Source organism: Formica exsecta, unplaced genomic scaffold (genome assembly GCF_003651465.1).
Source record: "Formica exsecta isolate Colony F162 unplaced genomic scaffold, ASM365146v1 scaffold247, whole genome shotgun sequence".
In the NCBI taxonomy this organism is placed as follows: Eukaryota; Metazoa; Arthropoda; class Insecta; order Hymenoptera; family Formicidae; genus Formica; species Formica exsecta.
In genome coordinates this window covers 205,672-227,388 of record NW_021849743.1, presented here as the reverse complement: position 1 = coordinate 227,388, position 21,717 = coordinate 205,672, and the positions used below count along the sequence as shown (strand labels likewise).

Sequence of the window (21,717 nt, the reverse complement as noted above, 5' to 3'; positions counted from 1 at the left end):
ACTGTGTTGTAATACGATGGATCTTAATGGATCTTAATGGATCTTAATCAGCGATGCTTTCGCGAAATTTACAAAAGTCCATTGATTGATCGTCAAGTATCAACGTGCACGTGTAAAGCACATTTGTCCGTCTCTCCTGTTTTAAACCCTGTAACGACGATCGACGTCGTCTGCAGTAATGGATTGCGTGAACAAAGGATTACCCTTCTCGAGCTGAAAATCAACGATGGACGTGCGACACACCGGTATCCTCTCGTAATCTCCCATTCCTATGATTTCGCGTTTAGATAAATTTACTACTGAAACGAGATCGATTCTCTTAAAAAATTAGCGTTATATATATTTAATTAATTATTTAATATATATTTTTGAAAAGAGTTATAGTTTTATAATGTTAAAAGATGTGCTAATAGCCATAAGCCCTTTTGGATATTTTATAAATAAGTTAGATTGTACCGCGCCGTCTATAATATAGGTCTTTCAATTTTTTGTTCTAACTTTCATGTCTTTTCGTTTCACAATATTATTATTTCTCTTTGATAGCAGAACGTTGAACCATGTACAAACGAGCACGTTGCGAAAGGCGCGAGATGCTTGTCGCGATCGACGCAGTCCACTATTGAACGCTTTGTACGTGCGCATTCGTAACAAAACACTCGACTAAAGAAACAATTCCCACATATCTGATTTGACTCGCGATCCTGATGATTATTAGCGTAGGATATAGCGTAGAAGAAAATATAGAGAATTTTATCGACTTTTTGCGCCTTTTGTACGCGGTATACACCCACTTTACACGTTATTTGTGATGATTGTCAATATTAAAAATGTACGAATACTATGCCATTAATATATTATTAACAAACATCAGTCGTGTATTTATTGCGCTCTGCGACTTCGAAGAAAAGAGAATGAGATCAACGCGAGACATGTGTCAGTCTCAAGAGCTTGGTATATTTATTTACATAGATATACGAAGTCGCACAAATATATAAAGTTACAATGATATAGTTCATCCGCCGTTTTCGCCATTCGTTTTCGTAGCGCGCGTGCAAAGGTATCCTCGTGTCATGGTAAATTATCAAAATTCACAAACTCTGCCACACATGTTTATGGTTACAATGGGAGCTATTATTAAGATGACGCAACTGAAAGATTCGGAACGCGTCATCGATACACCGTATAAATATGTGTTCTCATGTTTTAAGTATAAAACCGTACATTCATTTATTATTTGTCTATTATTTTTTATGAAATGAGATATATATCGAGAGAGTGGCAGCAGTTTGAAGATTTGTGTGCATTCTTATATATTTCCAAACAATCTCTGGATATGAAACGATGCTAAAGAAGATCTCCGGAAAAGCTATCCGTTAACTATTGCTCGTTTATAAAAATAGGCTATTAGAGATGCTGTGAACATTTCGGTCGAAAATATCGAATGTTAAATACCTGCGCGTCACCAAATATGAAATACTTATGAACTTTTGCATACAATATTTTAATCCGCCAAGGATATCAAAATATTGTATTTAAATATTTCTAAGTATATATATTATGAACGCACACACATATAGAGTGTAATGCGCTAGTATTCTTCGCGATTATATCATAATGACGGTTCTTTCTCTCTCTCTCTCTCTCTCTCTCTCTCCCTCTCTTTATCTCTCTTCTTGACGAAATAAATGTCTCGGTGCGGCTTCATATCCCCCAATACTACATGTATACGTATGTTTACCGAATCGTTTACATTTTATATAGAGAGATGAGCGCGTATCTCTGAGAGACTACAGAGCTATTGGATACAATGCACACATTAATTTACCTTACGTAGTATCGCGCAAGACTCCGTAATTATTTCATGTTAACAACTCATAATTTCTTACAAATATATATATATATATATATATATATATATATGTGGGTGTGCAGATCGGAAATATATAAACTGTTAACATATATTCGTTCGTTATGTAGTATATGATGGTTTAACACATGCATTCGCGACGTGTTATCATTTGACGATTTAATGGATAAATCTTATCTCGCGTTTAAGTACACCGCATTATATGCAGCATTTACATCGCTGAACCGAGGGAGCCTTACTACCTGAATCGAGTTTGAGCTTGTTCGACTTAAAATCGTCGAATTCTATCGACTAACGTTACCATTACAAGATACTTGGATGAAACGAGATGGGGATATATATATGGTACATGCGTGTATAGTAAAGACAAATGCTCTCTTTCTCTCTCGATTGCACACACAAGCACGGCATTTATACAATCATAGATTATGCATGCGACATCTTTTGTTGTTAAATGCACGAGTTTCGTAATCGATAACATTCTCTAAGAGGGCGGAACGCCGTGTCAAAAGCTGGCAACACGCTCGGCAACAAACTTGGTCAAACTTGAACAGTCACGCTAAACTTCAAACACTAATAAAGAAAGTAAAATATGACTAATTCGCGATTAAGTCTATGATAGAGACAAATGAATATAAAATATATTTTTAGGAAATGAAAATATTCCTAGGAGATAATTGTGCTATTAATATAGTTTATAAATTGTTCCTTTTTTTAAACTATTATTTTACTAAATGACGCTCTTTGTCGGACATACAGTTAATATATAGTAAATAAAAAACTGCAGATTTCACAGTCGGGATTACTTTGCAATGTCATATAGCAATGACATGAGATAGATTTATATGCGGATAAAAATTTTATTGGTATTATTATACCTATAAAATAAGTTCACGTGTTAGAAAGAGTTCATTGTGTATTGTTGTTTCTTGTGTATGAGGCCGATGTTTCAACATCACACACACAACTCGATAATGTTTGTATTTGATAAAACTTAATATTCATCGTTATAATGTTCGTTGAATCATTCTTTTCACTCTCTTGTATCACTTTAAAGACATGCACACACACATATTTCATTTTAAATTATAAATTAGGAATAAATCTATAAATTTTCTCTCAAGAAATTTTTATGATAGCGACTCAACTCTAACTGCATTATAATTAACACTCGGAGAATTGTAACAATGCATACATATACATGTTGTATTATAATATTTGCATGAGGAAATCACAATTTCGCTTATTTAACAACATAAAATTTCACACGCCACTTAATACATTTGCTTTATCAGACTCGGGCTAGAGAGAAAAGATCCGACAAGAGAAATTCGATGATAAGCGCTGCTTCCACGAGTACAAACATTCCAAAATAATTTAATCGCAGCCTTTTACAAATATTTTTTTGATAATTTCAAACATATAATTATGGTATATTGAATTTTAGTAGTACTTTAGTCCATCTGTCAATGTTGCCCTGTATTGAAATGAAAAGTAGGAGAGTTAAATATCCATAAACGCAATTGTTTATTAAACGCGACATATTCCACAATCAACTCCGAAAAATTACATTCACAACTAGTGATTTTTTTAAATTAATCTTTTTTTTTCATAAAGTCATCAAATTTATAGGGCTCTTTTAATATTATTAAAATAATATGAATATTTCCACAATTACACCATACTAACACAAAATATCGAAATGGAGCGCGCAAAGATGTGTGGCTTAATTTCATAATAATATCTAAATGTAATATTGGTATTATTCTTAAATTATCATTCGCACATAATAAAATAGCGACCAGCGTTGATTTCTTTTCGATTTATAAATAAATATTTATTATAGTCGCGAAATATATAAATTTGTAAATTGTAAATTAATTGTTCACATACCGCGAATTATCACATTATTAAAACATAAAGGATAATAGCGTTATATTTTTCCGATTGGATATTTTTCTTTTACAAGAGATCAGAAAAGATGAATTGATTCCTTTAGATCTGGATCGTGATTTAATCGTGAAATTACTATAACGTAATATATTATTGTCTTTATTTGCGAGTTTCGTGCAATGTTGGATTAAATATATTTTGAAAAAAAGAAAATAAAACTTAACAAATTGCATAATTCAAAAATACAAATGAAAAAACCAATTTACCGTCTTTTCGGGCGCATCCTTTCGAAAACATTAAAGAAATATTAAACACATATAACCAAATTGTGAAATAATCAAGCAATCTAGCCTTTCACGACATACATACAACTTATGTTCTTAATATTATTTAATTTAGCAATTATCGTACTAATTTAATTCGTTTAATCTTATACCTTCATTGCCATAATCCTGCATAGTTGCCGTACAGATTCGCGGGCAATGGACCACCTGCCGTAAATAGCCGGGTACCCGATGCGTCATAACAGTGGGTATAGATAGCAGGTGTATATTTCACATTTTGAAAGCCATCGATATATTCTTCATCAGGAAACTGATATTTCAAAGAATGAAAAAAATCGTTTTATAATAATGCATATAATACATTACATGAGGTGTCTACAAAACGCAATAGAATATTAAATTTAAGATTGGCGTGATTCCAAAAACATTCTGACAGATATGATTCTTTTGTTACTATTGTTAATATTTTCCCATGATGATACATAGCTTTGTAGACACATCATAGATATATACAGTGATTCAAAAACTTAAGCTAAAGTTGTTTTGGAGATTGTGATGGTCAAATAAAGCACATCTCAATCTCACAATATATTGATTGACTGTAGAATGTAATTATATAAAATGAATTGTCAATGTGAACGAATGAATCACTGTATTAGATAACATAAAACTTACCACATATCCTTTTGAAGCTTTTAATACAACAGTCCTATTAGAGTTTATAGAAGATTCTAGATATTTCTGAGCTCTGACATCATAAAACATAAGCATTCCTAGACCAGTTCCGATAGTTAGAACAGAACCTTGAAAACTTGCTGATCTAATACCACAACCGCTGTATCTGTATCAACAAATTTAAGATTTATAAATATATCGAGTATTATTAAGCAAAGCTAGAATACATCGGGAGAAAGAGGAAAAAAAACTTTATTTACCTTGAAGGTATCTTTTTAATTGGTTGCAAAGTACGTGCATCCAGAAGAAGAGTATAAGATCTACATCCAATTGCATAAACACCATCGTCTTGTACTGCAAGACAAACATTTTCCTGGCAGGCTGGCAGTTTTCTGGATATTTTCTGTTTGAAGGATTCGGCCGACCAGATATGTATAAAGCTATTGAGCGTCAATGCTGCGATTTCCTTGTATGCTTTATTAAACGCCAGCGCGCGTACCTTCTGAGCAGACTTGCATTCCTTTACACAGACAGCCTGAATCAATCTATAAACAGTAGATAATAAGATTACTAGAAATTACTAATTGTTAATAACTAAGTTAATTACTAATTAAAAAATTACATTGACATTAATAATCAACATTAATAATTAATAAGAATTAATAAAAAATTATTTTTATCTTCTTTTAAGAATCTTGACTTTTCAGCTATTAGACGAAAAAAAAAAAGAAAAAAAAAAAATTACATGATTTTTCGTTTTATAATTCTAACATAGCTACAAGAAATGTTACAAAATTGATATCTTGATCTTAATATTACATTCTATTTTACCTGTGTGTAGGCACATCTGCTTTGTCAGGTGCTTCAGCAAGATCACTATCAATACGCCACAGTGCCATTTTCGTGTCCCTAGAACCCGACACTAAAAATTCATCGTCGAGCCAACACATGTCAAACACCCAATCCCTATGACCGCTCTCGCCGACGCAAACCGGATCCAAAGTCGGTAATCTATATATCGCTATTTCATTACTATTTCTCGCTCCGGTGGATAAAAGAGTTCTACAAGAAAGAGAAACACATGGATCAATTTCCATAGATTTGTGAAATTGAATCTTCTTTTCGCGCATGACGTAAGAATGAAAAGGCAAATGAAATTACCTCGAGGGATTAATTTGAACGGAATGAATGCCGCATTGCTGCTCGGGCATAACATTGCCGCCCGGGCTAAGCTGTCTTCCGTGAAGAGACGGAATCTGATCTAGCTTCTGCGTCGCCACATCATATACCATGAGCTTATTGCACTTTGTACCAAATACCACTTGTCTGTCACTTAACCATTGCGAACAGAACACTTTATTCATATTGTTCAAGCTGACCGAGTACTCCTTGAATAGATCGTGTGTCAGTATATGTCGGGAACCGTATTCCTGATTGATTTTTCGCACTTCGCGCGTGTTTGTTTCGCGTGCGCGCACGTAATCGACGAAGTTGAACGACGTTCTCAGGAATTGCTTGCCTTCGGTCACTGTCTCCGCTTCATCATCACTAGATTCGTAGCACACAAAATCATCCGGTTTATCCGGCTTTCGATTTCTCTCGTGTCGCAACGCCAATCTGCAAAAAAACGAAGAATTGATGCTTGTACAAGGTATATTAAAATTGATACATTATATAATATATTTTACTCTGTACTTAATATATTTACCTCTTAGCCCGACGCTCCTCCAACCTGCTATTACTGGCACATGGAGGATGTCTTCCATACACAGTCATTCTTTGTGTCTCAGCCATTATAGTAATTAAAAATTTAACGGAGACTTTATAATTATTCAGGCAACTTGCAAGGAACACTGAGTATTATTATTGAACAGGAAAGTCTTATTAACAAACTTAAGAACGATACTGAAAGTGATCATTTATGTGAAAACATAAATTTAAAAAATGATATTGGCAATGTACAACTTGAACAATATCTCTACGTATAAGCAGTCTCTTACCAGCTATTAGTTACTTTTGGCGTCTTTCCTTTTCTTCTTTATCTCTCTTTCTCTTTCTTTCTTTATATCCAAATGTTTATTTATTTATAAAATTTTGGCAGCTTATATCGCTAAGATCTAATCAATAGATTCACTTTCAAATCTCTTGTAATATGTTTAAAAATATTTAAAAACTTCAGAGAAAAGAAGAGAGAACTCATGAAAAGTTTGCTTCTTATTTCGAGGAAAGATGAGTAACTAATAAAATGATGAGACACAATAGACCCTCTCAAGCTTGAAACTTGCTGCACTAAGGGGGCTAAACTGCTTCTGATAACAAGTTCTTGACTTTGAAATTAAATATTAATCATTGATAGTTATATTTATATCATCAATTGAATCTTTTTCTTGATATAGACTTTATACATTTTTATCTCTAGGATAAACACAAATTAATAAAATGTTTTATAAATTAATCCCCAGCTGTTTCATGCAAGTTTATAAATTTCTTTAAAAGTAATTGACTGACTTTTATTTGTTATAATAAATCAAATATAAATTCTCTCATAACCCAATGTAAAAATTTAAAATATAAAATATTTTATTTAAATAACAACAGTGTGTAAGTAGAGGCTGTTACAAGACACATTTTTACCAGGCATGTTGAGAGTGGCTTTCGATCTAAAATAATCAATAGAGATCTTTAAAAATATGTTTGTAATATAATATATAATCTTATTTATTTTTTATACAAAACCTTTTTTCTTTTGAATTAAACTTTTTAAACTTTTAAAAGTATTATCATAGAATATTTGTATGTAATTGTATCATATAATAATGATACAATTGAAAACTTTAGCAGAGAATTGATAACAATATTCCGCGAGACAATGTAAAATAAAAATTAGTGCCTTACTAACAGTAAGATAAATTCTGACAATGACTAGAAAAATATAAAATAACGAATATATGACAAAAGGGACAAAAAAAATTTTTTTTCTGTATTATTATGTTTTGCTTTACGTGTATGTAGGTATTTTTCTTAGTCTTTGTACATTTTTATCGCCCAGACATTTTCTTTGACAAAAATGACATCTCTGGATTGAGTAATGAATAGCAAGCGCGATTGTTCGTCTCGGAAATTCGTTATCGTTTATCGTAGGGGATCCTGATGAAACAGATCATTGCTTACCGTTGCTTTGCATTAGTTTTCCGCAGGAGAATAATACTACGGGAGAGTTGCGAGGCATCGATTCATGGTCCGGTGCCACGGCATTCGTTCGAGCAATCGAACCAAAAAAAGATCCTCTTCGTTAACTTAATGGATATTCAATACGAATATATATCAAGATATATTAACATAACTTGATATATCTGTCCTGGATTGGAACGCAATACCACCGCTTTAATGAAGGAAGGTCAACCGTGGCTGTCAAGCGATACTCGTTACCATTGTCGTTGTATCGGCAAAACGACCCGTATAACTTTGTTCTCTTATCCGGACGCAGGCGTGCGTCGTTCGTGCGATATTTCGAGTACGGTTCGATCCGAGGAGATTACGTTGAGCCGGGATGATCCAGCGTGGTCATGACGAGCGGAGAAACGCACGAGATGACTGCGCGAACGACGGCACCGCCATGTTGAAAGCGACACTTCAGCCTCTTAATAACGCCGACAAAGCATCGATAGCATCCCGATCGTGTTCTCGGCGAATGGCGACGTTTATTTTGACAACGTGACCGAAGCGATCGGCATCGTTAACACGTGCGCAATGATTCCCGAGGGTTTTTCATCACGCACGTTTTCGCAACTGTCAACATCAGCTTGATGGCCCCCCCCCCCCCCCTTCGCCGCAGATCATCTGAGTTTCCCCCTCCCCCAATCCCAGCAAGTTATGCAGCATTCACACTATCGATATCCGATATCCAATAGAAAACTTTTGTTTCTAGATTCTTAAATATTACTAGAAAATAAGTTCTTCTATTAGTGCGTTCCATTTGATGCCGTTCGACGAAAAATTTCAAAGCGTCTGATTGTCCAATTAGAACAAAGGAGATTTTGCTCTTTTCGTTCCGAATCAAACAATTCGTAAGTATTGTAGCCTCAAACGGAACGCACCTCTAGATAACGTAACTACAAAGAACAGACCTAAAATGTTATGCATTTCTCATTCGTATTGTTGATATTTTAAAAACATGGCATCGTTCAAAAAGATAAATACTAAAGTATATACTAGAGCGGGGCCGGAATTAACGGAGGATAATATATATTGGAAGAAATATACAGTACGTATTTAAGATTTGTTTGTAAAAAAATGATTGAAAATAATTTCTACCGACACGTGCGCGGAACATAACCTATGTATGAATTAACCTAAGACGTATTCGCTCCTCTTTTCGCGTTCAATTTTGAGGCTTACATTCTTGAGAACGATATTAATTTCGTTTATGAAATATATTAAATTTGCATTTCTTTCTTGGCGGGATATGAATTTGAATTAAGATGTAACCGCTTAATTATTAAATCATTTATGTGTATTTATCATAAATTGTTGATGTTTTTATATAAAACCATTTTGTCAACTATGCTCCTTTCACATTTATCTACAATTATCACAGATATAAGATTATTTCTTTATTTCTGTCGCATAACGGTAAATTGTGTATATAAAGAATGAAAAATTGCTTATGTATTATATGTTTACAGCCACCAGTTTTAGTAAAAGAATTTGGTCCGATTGACTACATCGACTTCTCACCAGTAGAACCGCATTATTTCACAGTTACTTGCTCTGTACGAGTACAAATATATAATCCTATTACAAAGCTGGTCACGAAAACTTATAGTAGATTCAAAGAGGCTGCATATGGAGGCTGCTTTCGTAGAGATGGCAAGCTGTTATGTGCCGGTGGCGAGGAAGCAGTGGTCAGACTTTTTAACATTGGTTCCAATAGTATGCTACGGGTTTTTTCTGGGCATAAGGCTGCAGTGCATAGAGCTTTTTTCACAGCTGATGATCATCATATTGCTTCATTTTCTGATGATAAAACTGTAGTATTGTGGGACATACCTAGTGAGAAACAACTGACAAGTTTCAATGAACATACTGATTATATCAGAGCTGGTGCAGTGAGTCCCGTGTCCACTGATGTATTATTATCTGGTGGATACGACAAGATCATACATATGTATGATGCCAGAACAAAAAAGAAGATACTTAGTGTCAATCATGATGCACCAGTAGAGAGTTTACTCTTCTTGCCTACTGGGGGAATATTCCTGTCTGCAGGTAGTGTTTATGATGCTCTAATTAATGTATAATTAAAAAATTAATTACTATATATAATTTAAGATTTTGTTTTCTTATATAGCAAAATGTTTATTTTAAGGTGGGACTGATATCAAAGTGTGGGACGCTCTCGCAGGAGGCAAATTACTCGCAAAAATCACTCAACATCACAAAACAGTGACTTGCTTGAAAATCGCCTCCAATGGTCATAGAATATTGTCTGGTTCGTTGGACAGACATGTCAAAGTTTACGACACTGGGACATACAAAACGCTTCATACTTTAGACTATCCCAATGCAGTTCTCAGCATAGGAATTAGTGTAAGAAAAAAAACACGCATTCTATATTATACATATAAAATCTATATTTGCATCTATATTTATCTATTTGATATTCCATATATTTGGTATATTCTATTATTCATTAAATTGAGCAGTTTATAGGAATGGATACTAAATGCATTAATATTAAATTGTAGGAAGGCGATGAGACTGTCGTAGCCGGTATGGTCGACGGTCTAATCTCTGTCAAAAGACGCGAGGAAGACGCGAAAGACGTGGTAAAACCGAAACGTAAAGTTTCGTATAGACACGCGGGTGAAAATCTGCACGTGCGGAGCGTCGACGTAGTCATGCAACAGGAAGTTAAAGAGATAATGAGCAAGCACGATGCTTGTCTGCGAAAGTTTCAATATAGTAAAGCGCTCGACTGTGTCATGATGAATTATGTGGTCAACAAAACACCGCACGTCACTGTCGCTCTTACACAAGAACTTATCAGACGAGAAGGTCTAAGGCGAGCTCTGGCCGGCAGGGACGGCAAGTCCCTGGTCAATATTGTTAAGTTCTTGAACAAATATATCGGTAGTATCCGTTTCGGAAGAGTATTATTGCATGTAGCAAACGTTTTGTTAGGTAGGTTTTAAATATCTTGTTCTCTGGATTTTCTTTCCAAGATATCCCGCATGTTTTTTTGATTAATAAAACTTGTTCTTTTGTAATAGATGTGTATGAAGATCATTTGGATGAACTCTCGGAGGAATCACGGAAAATGTTCGCTATACTAGCACAAAAGCTGCAGGAAGAGGAACAATTAATTATAGCCTTGACGCAACTACAGGGTTCAATGCAAATGATACTGTCCGGCGCTGAAACAGTTCCTTTACCTGCTATAAAAGACAATCAGAGTATGGAGCCGTCAAACGCCGCTCAAACGGAACGCGATCTCGTTTTGAGTATAACATAAATTTAACGAACGCAAAACATCATCAAATTGTAATATAATGTTTTCTGTACATATCTTTGTGATTTAGCATTAAATTTTTTGAAATAAATAAAAGTGATAATATTTTAATATTTTTATTTATGAACTTACGCTATTTCTCGGTGAAAACTTAGGTTTATATATATTTCAAGTGAAGAATAATATATTAATCTTCACATGTTAAAATAATAATTTTTTTTCCAAATATATGGTAAGTTTTGTAGGAAGAGCATAGCGCAAAAAATATTTATAATTTATAAAAATAACATTTATATAAATTGTGTAGCTTAATTTGAAATAGCATATCAAATTGTTTATTTCTTTAGGTAAACTTACATTGACGCGTTATTCGTTTATTTTAAGATGTATCCTTATTGAGGCATTTTTGCCATGCAGCAGAAGATGGTTTTTCAGGCATTATCCATCCAATCGGTATCGTTGTTGCATCGTTTTCAGAACTTATAAATCTATCCCAAGCCGTACTGAAATGCAATTATTTTCATTATTGAAAGATTTTTGATATGTCATTGTATGTCTGAACATTAAATGCATACCGAATCAAGATAAAACTATTCAAATCCTTGTTAGATTGCTCAGCAGCCAATATATTTATTCCGAATAGTGCACTCTCCCAATCGGCAAATAAATTTTTCGTTTCTTTTTCAATTCTTTTTTCATTATCCGTTTTCAACATTAAGTTCAATTCCTGTTCTTCTACTGCATATTCGCGATCCAAGGTAGTCCATTGTTCTGTTAATTTAGCTGTAAAGTATATTTTATAACAATATATTATTAAAAATGTAATAACATTTGTGTAATATATAGCAGTTTCATTAAAAAAAATGTGATACAAATAAAAATCTTATTTTCTGTTATTGTATTCTATTACTGTGAATTTCTATATTCTTTTTCTGTGATTCCAATATTTTTGCTATATTCCATTATTGAATTTCTCTATTCTATCATTTTTTATTATTGATTTAATTCTATATTATGTGATTATTAAAATAATTTCTGCTTTCATTCTCTCGACGATTTTTGCTTTCTTAAAAAGTGCCACATCATGATTTTATAAAAAAATTTAACATATACTGAGATATAAAATATTACCAATGTTACGCTTGAATGCTTCATCAGTTGCAGAAGATAGTTTTTCGCCTCTCGCTTGACCAATTGTTATCTTGATGTTTCGTAAGTTTTGTAACTCTTGCAAAATTTCTAGATACTTTCGCGCATCGCTTCTCTTATTGCGAACATCGGACAAGATCGTGTCCGCGTCCCTGCGCAGATTCTTCTCTTGTTTCTCTTGTTCAATTACTGCTTGTTCCTTTCGAATCCATGCATCAGCCTCTGCATGTAATCTTGCTCTTCTTTCTTCCTTTATTGATTTTTCCTTTTTCCACTCTTCTCTTCTACGCCGTTCCCTCGTACGTTTTTTCTTGCGTTTCTTTACATCATTCTTAAGTTTATTTAGAAAGTCTGTATCTTTTACAGTTTTCAAGATTTCACAAATTTCATGCTTTACAGCATTACAAGCACTGACTTTTTCCTGCCATTCTATTTCCGATAAATTAACATTGTCTTCAAGTTCCACACAAACGGTTTCAAGTTGCTTATTTAATTTAGTCACCGATATTAATGCACTCTTGATAGCCGCGATCTTAAATGCTTCTTTTTTTTTGCTTTTGACAGAAACTTGTGATTCGGTCTCTTGGAGAAATTGCTCAATGTTTCTTTCATCTTTTTGTCGTGTTCTTATTCTATCGACTAATGTTGCATTATTAACTGTACCGTTATCACATGTTATATGGCTTGGATAAACATTATAGTACATATTTCCGCTGTAATTTGCATTGTATGGAAATGATTGTTGAGTTGTTGGATAATACATGTTGAAATGCACATTTTCATAAGTTTGCCCAGTATTTTGCTGGGATGATTGACCACTATACATAATTGTTAAATATATATTCAATTGCAAGCAATATAAGAAAAAGAAACTTGATACTATAATGTTTTCAAGTGTAAAATTAGTTTGCTTTGAACATAAAATTAGTAAGAGTGAGAAATAAAACTGTAGAATAATATTTAAAAATAATCTAGCAAAAGAGTCACAGAGGGAGCACTTTTTAACACATCTGCAAAATGTCCCCTTCTTTCGGTAGCTGTGCTTCCGCCTCTTGTAACACTTTTTCGGCTTCGATATAATCCTTGACTTCCTTCAAATCTTGTTCAGTGTCCAGAATATTTTTGAGTTCTTCAAATGCTTTAACGAGACGCCTTTGACAATCTGGTACCATCATCAAAGATTCTTGAAGCACCTCCTCTTGCTTTTTTATATCGTAACCATCTTTATCTACAAGATATTTTATCATTTTTATATAAATAAAACTTGTTCAGCAGTAATAATTTAGTAATGTCATTTCGAAATCTTGAAATTAAAAAGAGAAGATATTTAAAAAAGTTGTAGAAAACGTAAATGTATTAAAACATTAAAACACCTATATAAGCATTTTAACAAATACATATTTTGAACATTACGCATTAAACAAGTACTTGGAAATTATATTGGACGAATCTAGTTACGAAACGAATCGTTTTGAGATATTTCGCGCGCGGGATTGACTCTTTTTCTCCTCGCGGCTAAAAATAATCCTCACCCTGCTCTTTCAACTTTTGTATCCTTTCGCGCTGCTGCGTCACTTCTTTCTCGTACGTGATCTTTTCTTTCGCAAGACGCTTAACTACTCCCGTCTTAATCTTGAGTGTTCTTAAACGGGGATCGGACATTATTTATCGTACGTTTGCGCGGATATTTTATCTCTCGAAACGTAAAAATGTGAGATGCCAGAGAGTCTTAAAGGATCTAAAGTTCCTTTGTGATTTTTTTCTTTCTTTTTACCCTCTTGCTTTATTAGGCGAGATGAGTCGAGAAAAATAAATCGTAGCGTTGACACCGCGACGCGACAAGGAGGTTATGTGTCCGCTACGCGCGTGCGCGAACTTCGCCTCGTACCAGCCAACCGCTTGACGTTTGCAGAGGTTTCGATCGGTCATCTTCGTCAAGCTTCGTGAAAATTCGTATCGATACGTACTTCACACTTCACCGCGTTATATTTTAACGGTCATTCGTGACGTACCTCCGACATGTCTCTGCTTCGTCGTAATTTTTATCGTGATTTTCAAGTGAGTATCGCAAAATCCTCGAGTCATCGTACAGCGAACGGCAAGGTACGTAGAGTTATCGTTATCAGAAGCACGATAAGGACGTTAAGCGGACTTTATTTTCGTCCCATGCAATATATTTTTTGTTTTGTTCATGGAGAAAACATATCGAACATTTACAGTTTATTCACACAACACGATAATTTTCCGAAGGCCGATAAAAAATATCGATAAAATATACAATAAAAAGTGTAGCACATTGCAAGTGTTTTCATTGATATTATAAATTACATTATATTATAAATTCTAATAACGGTCATACAAATTCAAGAAAATGGTGCTAAGTAGAAAGTAAATTAAAAAATGACGAGTATATTATATTTTCGAGAAACATTTGCTAAATTTCTAATTATTGAAATTAATTTTAACAAAATTCTAGCTTTTTTCCGCGCGCGAATAATCGAAATATTTAATAAATTTCGTCGACCATTTTTCAGCAAAAAATCCGTACGGCGCTGCATTCGATCTTCCCCGCGGTAAAATGCGACCGCCTATAAAGCGCGCAATGTTGGCGAGCCTGGGCGGCGTGCCCGTGCCCGGGGCCGACTGCCGACTCGCGGCTAAGTTCGCGCCATGCGCAGCCGAGCGTGCCTGTCGCCTGTCGCACCGCACTCCGCCAGCGGTCAGCGCTTCCGCAGAACGAAGTGCCGCACCGTTGTACGTCGCAACGAGACGTGCCGTGCGGTAGCGAGACTGAAAGAAGGAACAAAGGAGAAAGAGAGAGAGAGAGAGGGAAGAGACGCGAGGGTGGTGCGGCCACTAGCGCATCCGCCGTCGATGGATATACATCCACGAGGAAGGTGTGATGCGGCTCACACGATGGTGGACAACGAGTTCCCAGCCGCCGAGAAAATCCTTCGTGACATTGAGAATACGATTAGGAGGAACCCCGCTATGTGAGTGTCATCCTTTCCTTTTACACTTGTTCGCCGGGCGTGCGTTTTGTCATTTCGTTACCTTTCACGTTCTCGTGACAGGCACGGATCCGGAACCGGTAGACTTTCCGTGCTCCTCGATTTTCGATATCAGAGAAAGAGATAGAGAGAAGTGCGCGAAAAAAGAATGTCCTTCACCGATTATCGCGTTCAAACATACGTTGCATCGCACTTGCATTTGAACTCGGCGCAATTATTCCTTTCAATATATCCTTCTTTTGCGGAATAACTACCGTAATTCGTGACGTTACTTCTGCTCTTTTTAAGCTGCGTTTTCTACATCCAACAATCTCTTTTCCTCCGCCCAAAATCTAAATATACACGCATTTGTTTTATTTCAAATCTGCAGAGAAGTATAAAAAAGAAAAGTGCGTATGCGCGAGAGAAGCAGGCGTGCGTGTTATCGATTTAAAATCACCGCGGATATCGCGCAGCGAAGAATCCTAACCTAAATAAAACTACGTGCGTGAGCCCAATTTCCGAGTCCGCACTACACACCGGCAACAAAACACGCATCCCGTATCTCCCGTATCCCGTATCCCGTGCGTCCGCCGGGCTTGATTCGCGCAGTTGCGAGGGCGGAGTCTTTTTCGGGGGAGGGAGAGGAAGACAAAAAAAAAAAAAATAAATAAATAAATAAATAAAGAAGCGTGTGTGTGCCGCGAGATTTCTCGCGCAAATTGTAGTCAGTCGACCTCGCGATTTTAACTCGACGACGATCGATTTCGTGTCGCGCGAGAGCTTTCGCCCACGCGACAGGCGACAGGCGACAGACGACAGACGACAGACGACAGACGACAGACGACAGACGATACCGCCGCTACGGCAACGCTACGGCAATGCTACGACACTACGGCAATAATAATCGCAAAGTTGACAGTCGATCGCGAGTCGACACGACACATGCGTTGCAACTATAATTGACTGCCGCTCTAGACCGTAATCTATCAAGTATTTAGACAGAAAACGCGCTCAGAGAGAGAGAGAGAGAGCTGCTTGATTTAACATTAATTGTTTCGATATCCTATTATCACGGACTCTCTATTGGGATTTTTATTGCGCTTGAAAAAGTCATGGAATAAATAAGTGTCTATTCGTATCAATAATCGTACTAACAATAAGAATCATTTTTAAAATCCTTGGAAATTATTTTTATTTGTGCATTCGTTAATATTTCTTTATGTTGAAAAGATACTGCAGTGTCATAATTATCAGATATTACGTTGATCTTGACAAATTACACTCAGCTTTCACAATCTTGCTCCAAGAGTAATTAAAACTAATTTTCTTAAGCTTATTTATATATAGCTCGTTTAAGCTTGTTCAACTCGATATATATTTAGAGAGAAGGTATATATAAAAAGAAATTAACAAGCGTTATATTAATGATTTATTTTAATTTTATCCTTTTCGATTTAAAGTTAAATATATTTATATTTATTAATAATATATGCAAAATAAAATGGGCTTATTAAAATTTCGAGTGTTTCGAATGAAATAAAGCTGATTAAAATCGGTCTTCAATTAATTTTCGTGTATCGAGAACGCTATTAATCTTATTATCCTAGTTTCACTCGAGCCCAGGTCTAAAATAAACACGTGTTCGCGACTATGATCGGAAAAAAAGATAAAGCGGGAAAGCGTGGAAAGAGGGCGTACATACAACAGAAACAGGGTCGAGATGTGCGTGGCAAATAATCAGCTGCGTCCGGCGCTCGTCAAGTAGCGCCATCCGGGGAACATGGAGCGTTAATAATTTTTGCGGCTTGTTTACGATCCTTAATTCCACTTGCGTAATGCGACTTGGTTAATTGCTCGATTATTTTGATCTCGAGTCCGAGTTTTTATGTGTGTTGGCGATCGCGGAGGGAATTTTACGCAGTTTCTAGTATTTTAGTGAATTCTCTCTCTTACTCGTTTGGAGAGAAACTTATTACTTCCGATATATGTACGTAATTATATAAAGTTGTTATCTCAACATTCTATAAGTTTGATGCAAAATATTATTTTACGTATCTTATAATTTCCAAGATATCAAGCGGAATTACCTACCTCGAATAAGCTCGAATAAGCTACCTCTCTATAGCATAGAATTCAATCTTTATCGAATTAGAGAAGAATCGTTATAAATGTTTCCTTGTGAATATTGACAGTTAATAGACTGTTGTTTGCATTGTTCGATTAACCAAGGTCAAGGTTGAGCACAGACACGACGAGACTTTGAAATTCATCGGCGAGAGGTAAAATCTCGATTCGTACCGATATCTGCGCATTGCGGTACATTTGCTGTATTATTAATTCTTACGTTTAATATTTTAGGCTTTTAGATACGCGTTAGTAGCATTGCCGACTAGAATATTGAATCGATAATTGTTTAATGAGCGCGTTATGTTCAATTCTTTTTATCGCTGAAAAAGTTTATAACTCTGTTTTATTTTTTTATCCCTCGCCTGATATTTTTTTACTGACAATGAGATATTCTAAAAATATATAGCAATATTATTTATTGTAATGTTAATATTATTAAGAACATATTTATTACATAGGCAGATTTAGTAGGACTTTTATGTTAAACATTACATATATCTTATCAAGTTTATATATAACAAGAAATATATCAATGCACGTAATATTCAGAATTTTGATCAATATTATATCAATATATTTTTGTATATAGCTTTTCTTTACATTAATTTAAAAAGAAAATTCTCACCGAAATTAGAAAGAGCATGAGAGGGGAGCGAGAGGGAGACAAAGGGAAATTTTACGATCGCGACTTCTACCTTCCCAGAAAAAGCTTCGTGATCCTGCCGATGGAGGACAACGAGAATCGGTCACCGGTGTTTCACCAGGAGGATAGTCTGGGTTTGGCGTCGTGGTGCGTTCAGCCGCTCTACGTATACGTTTATCGGCGCCTGTTGGAGTACCGGCGTACACGTCATCAACGGCGCGAGGAACCCAGCACGGTGGCGAGATGGTTGCTGGGTGCCTTGCTGCTAAATCCGAACGTGACCACGTTCTGGAATATGCGGCGGGAGTTGATGCGCGCCGGCAGATTGGACGCGCGCGACGAACTGTTGATCACACGACCGGTGCTCTATCACACGCCGAAGAACTTCGAGGCCTTCGCGTATCGGAGCTGGCTGATGTCGCACGCTCTGGATGCCGAGCGGAACCACGTCGCCGAACCCGGGATCTCGCCCCTCGCGAGCGCAGAGGTCGAGCTTGCGGAGACCTGCGCCGATCGTTACGCGAACAACTACCACGCGTGGAGCTATCGGCGTCACTTGGTCGCCCTGTGCGAGTCACGCGGTTTACGACATCCCAGTCTCGAAAGCGAGTGGAGGAGTACTCTCGCTTGGTGCCGGCGACACGTGTCCGACCATAGCGCTCATTCTTATCGGCAATTTTTGCTGCGAAAGTGCATGCTGGCAATGGTGTTCCCGGAAACAGAGACGGATGACGATGACACCGTTAGACACGACAATCTGTTCATTTACATGAACCTCTACGAACCGAACGACGATGAACGGACGTTGTTAGAACGTATTCGCGATATATTCGCGCGTCGCGTCCACGGTTACTCGCCCATCGACGTTCGCAAACTCAGATGTTACCTAAGGGCGTTGTCGTATTGGGCGGAGGAGTGTTGGAATAACGATCAGCTCATCGTCATGTACGACAACCACGAGACGTTGTGGTATCACCGCAGGTTCTTGGCGCACTCGCTCGTCGTTCTTACTGTCATGTACGCGAAACACGCCTGTTACCGCGAGGACGAGTTTTCGGACGTTCAATGCCGTGACGAGCCGTCAGTCGCGCCGTTCCTTCGCGATGGACCCCTGAATACTCGCGACGACTTGCTGATAGCCGCTCATGTGATGCTCCTAAGATCTTTTTGCACTGTTAATATTCGTATCATTCAAGTAGCGATCGAACGCGGTCCACGGGAGAATCTAGTAATCGAGAGATTCTCCAAATATCTCGGCAGAATAGGTTTACGATGATCACGACTAGCGCGCTAAATTTTGAATATGAAAAAAGATACAATTATATAAGCCACCCGTCTCGTAAGGTTTTGCTTATATCAGAATTTGCGTAAGCACAGTGTGCAGTCTCGTGAGAGGGGATTGTACATTAATACTCGCACTATAATTTCAATATTATTCCTTTTTCTTTTTAATTTTCGGATTTAATATCGTCAAGCCGTATCCGATGCATCCAATGTAATTCAGCAGCATAACTACATCTAGCATTTATTTTAAAACAGTTGCGAAAATATTATTTGTTATCAAATATTGTCTTCTTTTTAAGAAGAGATTTTTAATATTATTAAAATATTTCAAAGGGACATTTGTCTTGCTGTTACTCTCTCAATGATATTTAATTTTATAAAATTGTTTAATTTTATTCATATATATTTAAAAGGGAAATAAACTCTTATTTTTAAAAAAGGAAGGCCTTTCAAGAAAGCCTAAGATATATTCAAATTAAAAGTAAAAATATTCAACTTTTATTTTGATGTAATTATTTGATCTTTTTAAGGAGAACAATTGTTCGTATTACAGAAATATTTTAAAAGTATAGATAGATATATTTTATCTATGAAAGTTATCTTTTAGAAAAAGAAAACTTTTCGTAAAATTTAAAAATATTGCAATATGTGGTGCTCAATTCTTATTATTCTCTTGCGATTATTCGCGAGGCAATAGCCTTCGCACGTAGATAAGAGCACGATTGCGATAAGCAGAATTCAATGTAGGTAAGCGAAATTGAATCCTTATCGGCATTAATTAATTTTCGTATTCGCTCGCGTAGCGAACACGAGTCATCGAGTACACCAGTGATATAATATATGTATAACTTTGGAGAACGATAGTTTTACCCGCTTGCGACACTTTAACAGATTCCATTGTGTCTTGTCACAAGTGAGTAATCTTACTATCAGAGATGACTGAGATTAAAGGACTGTCAATCTAAGCAGTCTTATCAACTAGACAACAGCTCTAACGCAGAGTTAACTGTCAGTGATACGTAAAAATGAAATATAATATAAAACGAAATATAGATATGCGAGAGAGATAAAGAAAAATTTGTCTCGCCGAATAAGGTCTCCGTCAGAGAAGAGGGGGGAAAAGAGTTGCGAAAACTTGTCGCGAAAAGAACAATTATGTATACTTGTGAAATTGAACGAGAAAAAATGAAGAAGATGCTAGTTTTCTAAAATTGTATTTTTTTGTGCGAACGCCCGCCTCTTTACCAATTTTTCCTGAGATATAGCTGGGGCCCAAAAATAGAATTATATAGAATTTCTAATATAATAATTGTCTTCCCCTCTACTATCATGTAGCTCCTCCTCATTTCCTTAGGTCCCAAAAAGATCGCATCTTTTTGGTGCTCCATGTTACAAAACATTCGAAAAGTTTTCAAAAATCACTTGTTCAAAAACATTTTACACAACGATCGGACACACTGTTTGACGAGCGCGATAACTATATAATTACCTGTCAGCTGCGTTCGCTTTCTGGCACGGCGCAATAACCAAAATAAACCTTTAACTTTTAACATACGTCTCGCGCGTCAGTTGTACGCGGCCACTCGCTCTATTCGCGCACAATTCATTTTTCGTGCTGATCGTTTTTATTCGCGTTCAATTATTTGACACCTGCAAACATACATATATATTATATATATTATATGTACATTTCTATTTATTTCGTTTATTTTCGAAATTTCAAGAAAGACTCACGTGCCGCAGTCAAAGGATTAAGGGCTTCACGTAAGCGTTGTATTACGGTGATATAGTACGGACCTTGCAAATTTGCGAGAATAAACTTCGACTTTGAATTTAAAGACTTTTTTTTTTTAACGCAAACATTTGTTGGTTTTATAATTCGTACATTTAACGCTCGCAATCGCGCGACAATTTCGCGATACGCATAAAAATAAACTTTCAATTTTTCATTTTTAATTTGAGACATCTTTATAAATAAACAGAGATTTTATTGTTTCTATTTTTTCATATTTAATTATTATTTGAATTATTTTATTATTATAATGGTTACACTTTTTTTATTATTATCTAAGTTATTATTATTTGTGTTTAAGTATTACTTTAATTGTGAAATTATATTTTAAGAAAAATGATATATATTATTTGATATAATACAATAATATTATAATCATCGCGATATTCAATCTTTATCGAAGAAACATTAATTCTTTTTATTTAAATTTTAGATACTTATCGCATTTAATATTACTAAGTTTACTACACTAATATTACTAAGCGTGTAGCATATGTCG

The 21,717-nt window shown here is 35.7% G+C and overlaps 4 protein-coding genes across 6 annotated transcripts; 2 read left to right on the top strand and 2 right to left on the bottom strand.

Annotated features, from left to right (window-relative positions):
• Nucleotides 1–937: 937 nt before the first annotated feature.
• LOC115236219 (DDB1- and CUL4-associated factor 12) lies at nucleotides 938–7,169 on the bottom strand. Of its 2 annotated transcripts, XM_029808522.1 has the most exons (7): nucleotides 6,428–7,169; nucleotides 5,881–6,336; nucleotides 5,551–5,781; nucleotides 4,980–5,264; nucleotides 4,720–4,885; nucleotides 4,197–4,354; nucleotides 938–3,344 (listed from the first exon to the last, which is right to left on the bottom strand). In XM_029808522.1, the coding sequence occupies exons 1-6, from the start codon at nucleotides 6,511–6,513 to the stop codon at nucleotides 4,199–4,201; spliced, it is 1,380 nt and encodes a 459-aa protein (XP_029664382.1). In that variant the 5' UTR covers nucleotides 6,514–7,169; the 3' UTR covers nucleotides 938–3,344; nucleotides 4,197–4,198. The 2 variants fall into 2 exon arrangements, with proteins under 2 accessions (XP_029664382.1, XP_029664381.1); XM_029808521.1 differs by having other exon boundaries at nucleotides 938–4,354.
• Nucleotides 7,170–8,814: 1,645 nt separating this feature from the next.
• LOC115236303 (U3 small nucleolar RNA-associated protein 15 homolog) lies at nucleotides 8,815–11,330 on the top strand. The gene is made up of 5 exons (XM_029808665.1): nucleotides 8,815–8,983; nucleotides 9,405–9,987; nucleotides 10,088–10,308; nucleotides 10,467–10,902; nucleotides 10,992–11,330. Exons 1-5 carry the CDS (start codon nucleotides 8,894–8,896, stop codon nucleotides 11,231–11,233), a joined length of 1,572 nt encoding a protein of 523 aa, XP_029664525.1. The 5' UTR covers nucleotides 8,815–8,893; the 3' UTR covers nucleotides 11,234–11,330.
• Nucleotides 11,331–11,487: 157 nt separating this feature from the next.
• Nucleotides 11,488–14,284, bottom strand: LOC115236304 (tubulin-specific chaperone A). Of its 2 annotated transcripts, XM_029808666.1 has the most exons (4): nucleotides 13,912–14,284; nucleotides 12,362–13,607; nucleotides 11,806–12,013; nucleotides 11,488–11,733 (listed from the first exon to the last, which is right to left on the bottom strand). In XM_029808666.1, exons 2-4 carry the CDS (start codon nucleotides 13,203–13,205, stop codon nucleotides 11,610–11,612), a joined length of 1,176 nt encoding a protein of 391 aa, XP_029664526.1. In that variant the 5' UTR covers nucleotides 13,206–13,607; nucleotides 13,912–14,284; the 3' UTR covers nucleotides 11,488–11,609. The 2 variants fall into 2 exon arrangements, with proteins under 2 accessions (XP_029664526.1, XP_029664527.1); XM_029808667.1 differs by lacking the exons at nucleotides 11,488–11,733; nucleotides 11,806–12,013 and having other exon boundaries at nucleotides 12,993–13,607; nucleotides 13,912–14,282.
• A 693-nt stretch (nucleotides 14,285–14,977) lies between these two features.
• On the top strand, nucleotides 14,978–20,637 carry LOC115236305 (protein prenyltransferase alpha subunit repeat-containing protein 1). The gene is made up of 2 exons (XM_029808668.1): nucleotides 14,978–15,372; nucleotides 18,203–20,637. Exons 1-2 carry the CDS (start codon nucleotides 15,050–15,052, stop codon nucleotides 19,416–19,418), a joined length of 1,539 nt encoding a protein of 512 aa, XP_029664528.1. The 5' UTR covers nucleotides 14,978–15,049; the 3' UTR covers nucleotides 19,419–20,637.
• Nucleotides 20,638–21,717: the final 1,080 nt, after the last annotated feature.